Source organism: Dictyostelium discoideum (genome assembly GCF_000004695.1).
Source record: "Dictyostelium discoideum AX4 chromosome 5 chromosome, whole genome shotgun sequence".
NCBI classification, from domain to species: Eukaryota; Evosea; class Eumycetozoa; order Dictyosteliales; family Dictyosteliaceae; genus Dictyostelium; species Dictyostelium discoideum.
In genome coordinates this window covers 4,903,508-4,915,456 of record NC_007091.3, presented here as the reverse complement: position 1 = coordinate 4,915,456, position 11,949 = coordinate 4,903,508, and the positions used below count along the sequence as shown (strand labels likewise).

General features: G+C 26.0%; 3 protein-coding genes across 3 annotated transcripts; 2 read left to right on the top strand and 1 right to left on the bottom strand.

Moving 5' to 3' along the window:
- Positions 1-161: 161 nt before the first annotated feature.
- thoc2 (hypothetical protein) lies at positions 162-6,711 on the bottom strand (the record flags this gene model as incomplete). Its single annotated transcript, XM_630367.2, has 3 exons — positions 162-6,027; positions 6,167-6,417; positions 6,496-6,711. 3 exons carry the CDS (start codon positions 6,709-6,711, stop codon positions 162-164), a joined length of 6,333 nt encoding a protein of 2,110 aa, XP_635459.2.
- A 736-nt stretch (positions 6,712-7,447) lies between these two features.
- DDB_G0291023 (hypothetical protein) lies at positions 7,448-9,446 on the top strand (the record flags this gene model as incomplete). Its single annotated transcript, XM_630366.1, has 3 exons — positions 7,448-7,575; positions 7,714-9,152; positions 9,280-9,446. The coding sequence occupies 3 exons, from the start codon at positions 7,448-7,450 to the stop codon at positions 9,444-9,446; spliced, it is 1,734 nt and encodes a 577-aa protein (XP_635458.1).
- A 553-nt stretch (positions 9,447-9,999) lies between these two features.
- On the top strand, positions 10,000-11,544 carry gacD (RhoGAP domain-containing protein; the record flags this gene model as incomplete). The annotated part of the gene is made up of 1 exon (XM_630365.1): positions 10,000-11,544. One exon carries the CDS (start codon positions 10,000-10,002, stop codon positions 11,542-11,544), a length of 1,545 nt encoding a protein of 514 aa, XP_635457.1.
- Positions 11,545-11,949: the final 405 nt, after the last annotated feature.

Genomic DNA, 11,949 nt, shown 5'->3' with positions numbered 1-11,949 from the left:
TTAATAAAATAATTTTTTGAAAAAAAAAAAAAAAAAAAAGAAAGGAAAAAAAAAAAGAAAGAAAAAAAAAAAAAAAAAAATAGGAAAAAAGTTGGAATTAATTTCGAATAAATCTAAAAAATAGAAAATTTTATTAATTTTAATTTGTTTGTGGTTTTAATTTAATTTCTTCTATTATATCTATCATTCCTGTTATCTCTTTCATCTCTAACATCTCTAACATCTCTATCATTTCTGTCATTTCTACCACCTCTAAATCCTCCATGATGTTGTTGTTGTTGCTGTTGTTGTTGGTTGTGGTGTTGATTATGGTGGTGTGACATAGGATGATGAGGATGTTGAGGATGTTGAGGATGTTGAAGATGTTGAGGAGGTTGGTAAGGGTGAAGATTTTGTGGAGGTGGTGATGGTCCAACTCTATTACGATTAATTTGAGTTTTTCTTTTCTTTTGATCTTCCTTTTCTTCTTCTTTTTCTCTATCTCTCTTTTTATCCTCTCTATTTTCTTGTGGTGCATTATTATTATTATTATTATTATTATTATTATTATTATTATTATTATTATTATTATGATTATTATTATTATTATTATTATTATTTTGATTATTATTTTGATTATTATTACTTTCTTGTTTTTTACGAATATTATCTCTCATTTCTTTTAATTTATCTTTATTATCATGGTCATCTCTAGTGTTATTATTATTATTGTTGTTATTATTATTATTTTCACCACTTTGTCTTTCTTGATTATCACGAGGAGTTTGTTGACCACCACTTCTATCCTTACTATTTGATCTACTACTTTGATTTGAAGATGGATTTGAATTTGATGATTGATTACTATTATTATTATTATTTGGAGGTGATTCTTGATCGATTTCATTATTATTTTTTTGTTTACTTTCAAATTTCTCTTCTCTCTTTTTCTTTGCATTTTTAAATTTCTCTTCATCGGTTTGTGGAATTGGTGGAGAAAGTTGTTGTGGTTGTTGTTGCTGTGATTGATGTTGTTGTGGTTGGTTATGGGGTGGTGAAGAATTACGTGACGATGGTTGAGAATCACGATTCCTTTGCACTTGATTTGATTTATCATTATCTCTTTGTTGATCTTTACGATTATCTCTAGTGTCTTGTCTTTCTCTACTATCATTTCTTTCATTTCTATTATCCTGTCTTTCTCTACTACTATCATTTCTATCATTTCTTTCATTTCTATTACTATTATTATTGTTGTTATCTCTATTATCTTGATTAGGTTGTCTTTCTCTATTATCATTTCTATTGTTGCTATTATTATCTCTATTATTTATATTATCTTGATTACCTCTATCTCTTCTATCATTGTCTTGTTGTCTACGTTGTTGTTGTTGTTGTTGTTGTTGAGAGTCATTATTGTTATTATCTTGATTCCTAATATCGTTTCTATCTCTTTCTTGTTGCTGTTGTTGTTGTTGTCTACGTTGTTGAGGTTCACCACCATCTCTTTCTTGATTACCTCTTTGATCATTACGTGAATCTCTAACATCTCTATTATCTCTTTCCCTATTTTCACGATCTTTATCACGTTGTTCCTTTTCACGTTGCTCTTTTTCTTTTAATTCTTTATCTCTTTCTCTAATTTCACGAGAGGATGATAATGATTGATTGTTATCATTTGAACGTGAATCACGAATATTCTCTCTTGATTCTGATTTTTCAATTTCTTTACGTGGAGTTTGTTGATCTTTTTTACTACCACTATCTTTTGAAGAGGATTTATCACTTCTTGAACTACCACTACCACCACCATCATTATTATTATTTTTATCGGAATTACGATCACTTCTATCTCTTTCTTTTTCACGTTGTTCTCTTTCTCTTTCTTTTTCACGTTGTTCTCTATCTCTTTCTTTTTCTTTTTCACGTTCACGTTCACGCTCTCTTTCACGTTCACGCTCACGTTCTCTTTCTCTCTCACGTTCACGTTCTCTTTCCTTTTCTTTTTCTTTTTCTTTTTCTCTTTCACGTTCACGTTCTCTCTCACGTTCACGTTCTCTTTCACGTTCACGTTCTTTTTCACGTTCTCTATCTCTTTCTTTTTCTCTCTCACGTTCTCTCTCTCTTTCACGTTCTCTTTCCTTTTCTTTTTCTTTTTCTCTTTCTTTTTCACGTTCTCTTTCTCTTTCCTTTTCTCTTTCCTTTTCTTTTTCTCTTTCTTTTTCACGTTCTCTTTCCTTTTCTTTTTCTTTTGATTTGTTATTATTATTATTATTTTCATCATTAATATCAATCATATCAGCATCTTTAATTGAATCTCTATTTGATGAAGAAGTTGTAGTTGGAGTTGATGAAGAAGTTGTAGTAGTAGTGCCACTATCTTTTGAAGAAGTTGTTGTTGTAGTTTGAGTTGAAGAAGTTGTAGTTGGCGATTTTGAATCTTTTAGATTAGCTTTTGGTTTTGTTGGTTTAATGATATCATCAATCATTCTTGGTTTTTCTTTTTCTAATAATGAATGATAACGAATTGCCAATGTTTTCAATTCATCTCTTTTCTTTAACTTTAATACTAAATTTTCAATATTTTCATAAGAAGATTTATGAGCTGGGAAAACATGAACCAATTTAGTTAATGCCAATAGCGCATTTCTAATGACCATATATTCATCATTCTCTAAACAATTTGAAAATGATTCAGAGATTGTTTTATGACAACGATGAAAGAATCTAACGAAATTATCATAACTTAATGCTAAAGTTTTTAAAAGTTTTGCACATTCCTTATCGTATAGTGATTCTGATGATTTCCATTTGGTTAGGATACTTAATGATTCATTTAAAAATCTACCAAATCTATTTGCTTCATTCTCTGTACTTGAATAAATCATAAAAGTAATCGATTGACAAAGATCTAATAAATAATTTAATGTTGAGAAATTTGGTGTACTAATACTATGTAAAATTTGAACAAATTTAGCTGAATAAATTGCATCTGCTGGTGTAAATGTTGCTCTTGGAAATATACAATATTGTAAAAATTTAATAATACCTTCTTTTTTACCATTTTGTAACATATCTTTTGTTGTAGGGGTTGTTGTTGTTGTTGTTGTTGAAGTTGTTGTTGAAGTTGTTGTTGTTGTTGTTGTTGAATTAATTGTTTGATTTACAGGTGAATTTAATGAAAATTCAAAGAATTTATCTTTTAATGATTGAATATGTTCTAAAACTTTTTGATGATTTAAAGTTTGAATTGCCAATTCTTTTTGAAGTTTTTCAATTGTTGATTGAATTCTTTCTTTATCTTTTTTCTTTTTATTAATATCTTTAGAATTACCTCCACCACTACCACTAGCAGTAGCAGTGGTAGTAGTAGTAGTACCAACTAAACCATAATCAATTGTTGTAATTTGATTCTTTAATTTTGCAATTTCACTTTCATATAATGCTTTTGGTACATAAATGTCATATAATGAATATGACCAAAATACAGAATATAGTTCAGGATTCATTGATTTCCAAACTTCATCAGGATAAATTTGTTTACAGTTATTTACAATTAATTGTCTATTATTGGCAGCACCATTTGAAAATATTGGTCTATAAATATGAAAAGCAGCTTCTGGCTCTAGGCAATAGGTTGTGATTAATGTATTGAAATCCTCTTTAAAGAATTCTGAATACTTTTCAGATGTTGCATGATTTGTAAGGAATTCAGTATACTGAATTAAAGTTTCTTGACATTTATCATAGAGATCACTAATTAATTTAATATGTTGTGATTGTTCACTTGTATTATGAATGATATCATAACGTTGTTTTGCAATTAAAACAAAGAATGAGAATGCTAATTTACTATTGATTAAAGTATCTTTTAATCTATTAATTGATTTCTTTGTATTTCTAGGAGCATTTGCAATACTACTACTATTACTTAATGCACCACCACCACCACCACCACTACCAGGAGCACCACCAGGAGTACCACTACCACCACCACCACCACCAGTTGTAATAACGATTGTATTAGTTTCTTGTTTTAATACTTCACCACCAGCTTGTGCCTCCATTTGAGCTTCAGGTGGTTCTTCAACGATTTCAGTTTGACCCATTTTTAATAACAATTCTTTCAAAATGATTAGATCCAATGAATTATTCTCTTTTAATTGATTTACAGTATACTGAAGTAACCCTTCCAATTCGGTGGATGGATATTTCTTATAGAATGAGCCAATGAATAATGACAACGCTTGAAACCATGATGAAATATTTGTACCATCAGGTTTAAGTTTATCACGTTTAATGGTTAACCTCTCCAATAAACCAAATGATAAAACATCACCAGACAAATTGGAAATGAATTTCAATGATTCAACCAATGGTATTACCAATGAATCGTATTGTTCTACTTGTGATAGAATCACTTGTAAAACAATGGTTGGGTGACCATAACTTAATTTACCAATGGCTCTACCATACTGTTTATAGTTATCCTTTGATAAACGTCTAAGAATCTTTTTAGTATCACCAGTTACCTCTTGTTTTAATACTATCAATGATAATATCTTTCCATATTGTTCTTTCCATTCATAATAAAGTTGATATCTCTTTTGATATGGGAAATGCTTAATAACTTCCCAAATTTCATTAGATGCACATGGATTACTTGGTATCATTGATAAAGTTGGTAATAATACATTTGATATTAAATTTTCAATTTCTAATTTAAATGTTGAATATTGATTTGGTTGAATCATAGTGGTAGTTGTTGGTGGTGGTGGTGTATCTACTACCATTGAATCAGATTGTGTTTGTGAAGCCTGTGCTTGAGCTTGGGCTTGAGCAGCGGCTTGTGCTTGTATAGTTGAGGTATTTGCTAAAGAAATTACTTTTGGTACAACTTTTTCTAAAATTCTACATAATTTTGTAAATAATTTAATATCATGTGATAAATAAACACCGAGATGTGAGAGTAAAAAGAAGATCATCTCTGAAGATGCCATAAAAGTTGGTAAATCAATACCACAATTACCAGAGGATGATGATTTCAAAGTTGCAAATGATATTGGTCTATAAATCGGTTCAATAATTTGATTCAATCTTGAGATTAATGCAGTGGATACATGTGAATTTGATGCAACATCAATACCGTTTGATGTCAAATGATATAATAATTGATTTGTACAATCAGTATCATTCACATCTAATAATGATACTAATAAATTAAATTTCTGATTCTCTTGAACTAATAAATCAATATTATTCGATGATAATGATACCGATGATGTACTACCAATACTTATTGTTGTAGTACCACTAGTTGACATTGGTTTCTTATTAGTCGATGAATCATCATCTGCTGTGGTTGGCAAGGTACCACCCTTTGATGATGAAATAAGCTCTTCTTTTCTTGCTAAAAATTGACTCTTTATCTCTTCATCATTTGGTGCTAAATGTGGATAAATCGATTCCAATGTAAATAATTTTTCTTTTAATAAATTTGCTGTCACCATATATAATGATTTTGGTGTAATAATATCAATTGGATTAATTGTTGTTGTTGTTGATGTTGATGAGGCTGCTGTTGTTGTTGATGTTGCTGATGCTGATGCTGATGCTGGTGTTGTTGTTGGTGTCGTTGTTGCTGCAGTAGTAGTTGTAGAATCAGTTGTAGATGTAGTAGTTGGAGCAGCAGCAGCAGCTTGTTGTTGTTGTTCTAATTGTTGTTTAATATGTTGAATTTGTAAATGTTGTTGTTGTTGATAATATTGATATTTAAACCCCAATAATTGGGGTATTGCAGATATTTTAAAACATTTAATAATCTTTTGAAAACATTCAGAATTTTGATAATTTTGTTCATATGAATCCAATACTAAATCTAAAACACGATTTGGATCTAAATTGAAATAACCAATCAATGATTTAATATTTTGAATAGTTGAATCGACTGAATTCAAATTTAATTCTGATCCTTTATTTAATTCTGATAAAACTTTTGAAAAACCTTCTGATTCTTCTTTAAATAAATTAAATTTAACTTGAGTATATCTAAAAAAAAAAAAAAATATAAAAATATAAAAATATAAAAATATAATAATATAAAAATATAAAAATATATAAAATTAGTGGTTGGTAGGTGAATGTGTGTGTGTGATTTTTATATATTATATATTATATAATAACATACACTTCTTTTGTATTTATTCTAATAATTTTATTTGTAAATTTCTTTGAACTTTTAATTAAACCAGATTCTTCAAGTAAATCAATATCTAATTTCTCTTTTAGAATGACAGATGCAACTAAACTTTGAGAGATACTTTCTTTAATCAATGAGATTAAATTTGTTTTTTGTGATGATTTCGATACAACTCCTTCAACCTCTATACTAATTAACCAAAATATATCTGATATAACTGATTCAAAATCTTTTAATGACTAAATATATATATATAAATACTTAAGTTTAGTAAGGAAAAAAAAAAAAAAAAAAAAAAAAAAAAAAAAATTCCTTCCAATTATAATATTATTATATTTTAATAAGGAAAATAACATTGGTAAAGTTATGGAACCCTTTATATATGAATTAACTGGATCATATAAAAGTTTTTTAATCTTTCCATTGATTTCAATAAAATTATTATTTGGTTTACTCGAGTTTATTAATGAAAGGAATGGGTGGGTTTTCAATGGAAGCTTTTCAAAGTTTTTATAATTATTTTTATTTACCATTTTTTTATCAATTGGTAATGGTGGTGGTGTTGTTGTTGTTGTTGTTGTTGTTGGTGGTGGTGTTGGTGGTGGTGGTGGTGGTGGTGTTGTTTTTGGTTTTAATTTTGAATTGGGGTGGTTTTGGTTTTGGAAATGGTTTTTGGGGTATTGAGGATGATATTGATGATGTTGATATATCCCAAAATTTTTAAAAATGAAAATAAATTTTTTTTTTTTTTTTTTTTTTTTTTTTTTTTTTTAAAAAAATTTTTTTTTTTTTTTTATTTTTATTTTTTGGAAGATGAAATTTTATTTTTTTTTTTTTTTTTTTTTTGAAAGATTAAAAAAAAATCTCTACCAAATTATGTTACACAATCAAATTGAAAAAAATTATCTATCTTTTAAACCCATATAATTAAAATATAAATAATTTTGTTTTTATGGTTTTTATGAAACCACATTTATTTTTTTTTTTTTTTTTTTTATTTTAACATAAAATTCAAATATTTTTATTATTATTTAATTTATTTGTTTTATTTAATTTAATTTTATTAAAAAAAAAATTTTAAAATCCCCTCAATAATTTTCATTAAAAATGGAAAAAAAAAAAATTAAAGAGATCTGGATGAAAAAAAAAGCTATTTAAAGTTATTTTTTTTTTTTTTTTTCCAATCATTATTCTCAATATTATTATAATTTTTTAAAAATTCCTCACACATTCATATTAAATTTATAAATAATAAATAATAAACTCAATATGATAAGTGTTAAATGTTTAATTGGACAAATATTAATAAATAGTGATAACCCGTCACTAAACAAATTTAAATGCCAAAAATGTATGGAATTTATATTCTTTTCACCAACTTATCAGTGTAAATTAGGGTAAAATTTTTTATTATTATTATTTTTTTTTTTTTTTTTTTTTTTTTTTTTTTATCCCAAACTAAAAATATTAATACTAATTTTTTTTTTTTTTTTTTTTTTTTTATTTTTTATTTTATTCCCATTTTCTATATAAAGTCATTGGAGATGCCAGTCATGCTGGCAAGAAAGGTTAAATACATTTGAAAGCAGATGCTTTGAATGTGACAATATTATAGAATCAATTGAAGACCTTTCAAGAAATATTTTCATTGAAAAAGAATTTTCACAACTCCAAGCATGTTGTCCAAATTCATACAATGGTGATCATTTAAATCCAATAAATAATATTATTCAAAATAATAATAACAATAATAAAAAAGATAATAATAAAAATAAAAATAAAAAAAATAAAAACATTTTCAATAAAGAGAAGGAGGAGGAGGAAATTGATGAAAAAATAATTGATTTTGACAAGTTGTATCCTCAAGAGGCAAAGGCACTACAAACTATAGCTATTGAGGATCAATATAATTTAAATGATGAAAATGAAGAAGATGATGAAGAGGATCAAGATGAAGATGAAAATGGAGAAGATGGTGATGGTGATGGTGATGGTGATGATGATGATGATTATGATGATGAAACAATTGAAGAAAGAATAAAAGATGTTGAAAGAGGTTGTCCAATATCTACAACAGTTGGTGAACTAAAGTCCCATTTGGAAATTTGTCAATTTAGATTTCAAAAATGTAAGAATGAAGGATGTATTGAAATTAAAAGAAAGAATGATTTGGAAGAGATTCATTATGATATTAATAATGAATTGAATGGTTGTAAATTCAATTTAATGAAATGTAATGATTGCAAAAGAGACGATATTCAAAAGAGATACTATCAATCACACCTATTATCATGTCCCAAGAAAGTAATCAATTGTTTGCATTGTGATGACCAATTTGAGAGATCCCATTGGCCACAACATGAATACACTCAATGCAAACAAAGAGTCATTTCATGCACTTTCAAAGCAGGTGGTTGCAATCAACGTTTTAAACGTCTTCACCTTCCCCATCATTTAAAATCCATTAACCACATTGAATTCATTAGCAAGCAATACGACTCTCAACTATTCGAAATTAACTTAAAAAACAATTTATTATTATCAAAATTAAATTCAATATCAAATGAAAATTCAATATTCCAAATTCAACTTAAAAAACAACAAAAAGAAGAAGAAGATGAAAAACAAAAACAAAATCAACATCAACATCAACCATTACAACTACAATTACAACCTGTTTTTGAATATAAAAATAAATGGCGAATTCCAAGTTTTAAATGTTATCCAATTGCAAAAGCTGGTTTACTCAATTTGAAAAATAAAAAGGTTCAAAATATTAATTATACTTCAGAACCTTTTGAAATTGGTCCATTTAAATTTTTATTTTCAATAGATGAAATGGCAGATTACGAAGATGGTCCATCATTACATTTTTATATTTCACCAATTGATTTAGGAAATCAATTGAAATTAGAATATTCAATTAAATTATTAAACGAAAATAGAAAAATGATAAAATATGAAGGAGAAAGACGTAAGTAATTTCTTTAATTTTTTTTATGGCTTTTTTATGGCTTTTTTTTTTGGCTTCAGGTTATTAATACTTTCACACTTTTTTTTTTTTTTTTTTTTTTTTTTTTTTTTTTTTTTTTTCAAAAAAGTTTTTACTTCTTTGGATAGGGAATTGGTTGGGGATACTCTTAAATCCGATATCGAGTTGGGTAAAGATGAAATTTTGGAATGGGGCATTGAATTAAGAACTGTAGAAGTTCATGAACCACTTCAAGAAACAAAGGCTATTAAAAACAACAACAAAATTTGGAAATAATATTTTGGATTCTTAAGAGTATTTATTTTTAGAAATAAAAAAAAAAAAATAATTATAATAAAAAAAAAAAAAAAAAAAAAAAAAAGTTTTTATTGCGTATTCCCAATTTAGGATTTTATTAAAAGTTATAACTTTAAAAGGTTTTTTATTTTAAAAAAAATAAAAAAAAAAAAAAATAAAATAAAATAAAATAAAATTAAAAAAAAAAAAAATTAGTCTCTATAACCTCTCTTTCGGATGGGTTTATTTGAAACAAATTAAAAAAAAAATAAAAAAATTAAAAAAATTAAAAAAAATAAAAAATAAAAAATAAAAAATTGAAAACTATTTTTAAAATTTTTTTTTTTTTTTTTTTTTTTTTTTTTTTTTTTCTTATACTGTTTTAATTAATTTATTCTTGTTTTATTTATTTATCTGTTTATTTTTTTATTTATTTATTTATTTTTTATTTATTTATTTATTTATTTATTTATTTTAAAAATAAATTTGTTGTAATAATAACAATAATAATTATAATAATAAAAAATTAAAAAAAAAAAAAAAAAAAAAAAGAATGTCAAATCCAAGTAAACTTTCAATTAGTCCACCAAATACATTTCAACATGTTGGTGGATCAAATTTACATGTAAATAAACCACCAGCATTACAATCACCACCTAGATCACCACCATTACAACATACTACAGCACAAAATAATTTAGCAAAATCAACATCAGCAAGTAATATAGCAGGTATAGCGAATCAAACCACACCATCATCATCAGGATCTTCATCAGGTTCTTCATCATTAAATAGTATTGGATCATTAACTAAATCAACATCAAATAGTAATTTAAATATAAATCATTATAGTAGTGGAAATGCAACAATGGGTGCAAGTTTACAATCTACAAATACAGGTAATACAATAACGCAATCATCATCACCACCATCATCATCCTCTTCAACTAATAATAATAACAATGTATTACCATTACCAAATAAAATATTACATCATCCATCACCAAAGAAAACTACAAAATCAACAATTATATCAGGTAAATTAAAGAGATTCTTTAAATCACGACCAAGTAGGGATTCACTTTATGAGAAACATATATTGTCAGCACCATTTTCATCGGCAACATTATCATTTATAAATATATTTAAGATCATTACAGCATTAAAGAAAACCAATGCTATAGAGACTGAAGGATTATTTAGAGTGAATGGTAATGCTGAATCTGTACGTTCACTTTGGTTAATGTTAAATAATGTTCAAGAGGCAATACCAGTTGATGGGAATTCATCAGCTCATGATTTAGCTGGTCTATTGAAATTGTATCTTAGAGAGTCAAAATTCCCTCTCGTCCCATTGGAACTATTCACAAGTCCAGCTGTGCCCGCTACAATCGATGAAGCTAGAGTATTTGTTGAAGAGAAGTTACCAACTGAGAATGTTCGTGTTCTATCCTACCTCATTGAATATTTGGAGCAGGTTTCTTTGAAATCTTCAATCAATAAAATGAATCCCATTGGATTGGGTGTTTGTTTTGCACCAAATATCTTACGTTCAGTTAATACCAATCCTTCAAATCCACAATTTCAAGTTCACATGACAAACATTCAATCCCATTGTAATTTCATAACACTACTCATTGAAAATCGTTTGAAAATCTTTAAAGATTCTGCATTATCACCCGTTCAAGGTTCAAATGATGATGAAATTTTAGAGAATTTAATAATTCAATCACCTGATGATGAATTATTTGATGAACAACATCAACATGAACAAGAATTAATTGATTCTTCACATGAACATCATCATTCAATTAACAATGGTGATAATAATAATAATGTTGATACAAGTAATGTTAATGGTGGTAGTGGTGATGAAAATAATCAATCAAATGTTATAAATGATACAGCACTCTATGATGAATTCATTAGTTTACTCACTGATGAAAGTTTAGGTTCATCTCAAAAGTCTGTAATCATTCAAAGAATGACAACTTTATTCCAAACTGATGGTGATCGTTTCAAATCTTTCCTTAGAGATATGCAAATTGATGGTATTATCTCTTTATTAGAATATATATTAACACTTGATGAAAATTAAAAAAAAAAAAATTAAAAAATAAAAAATAAATAATAATTTTGGTGTACATTTAAATTTTTTAAAAAAAAAATAAATAAATAAAAAGATATTAAAAAACAATTTTAAAAAATATGGTTATTTATATAAATAAAAATAGACACAAAAAAAAATAAAAATAAAAAAAAAAATAAAAATAAAACTTGGTTCATTATATTTTTAAATCAAGAATTGTTTTAAATTTATTTTTAGATTTTAAATTCATTTTTAGATTTTATCTTTTTTTTTTTTTATCTTACCATTTTTATTTTTTTTTTTTTTTTTTTTATTTTTTTTTTTATTTTTTTTATTTTTATTTTTTTTTTTTTAATTTGACCTGGTCCCACACACATCACATAAAAAATATCTCAAAAAAAAAAAATAAAAAAA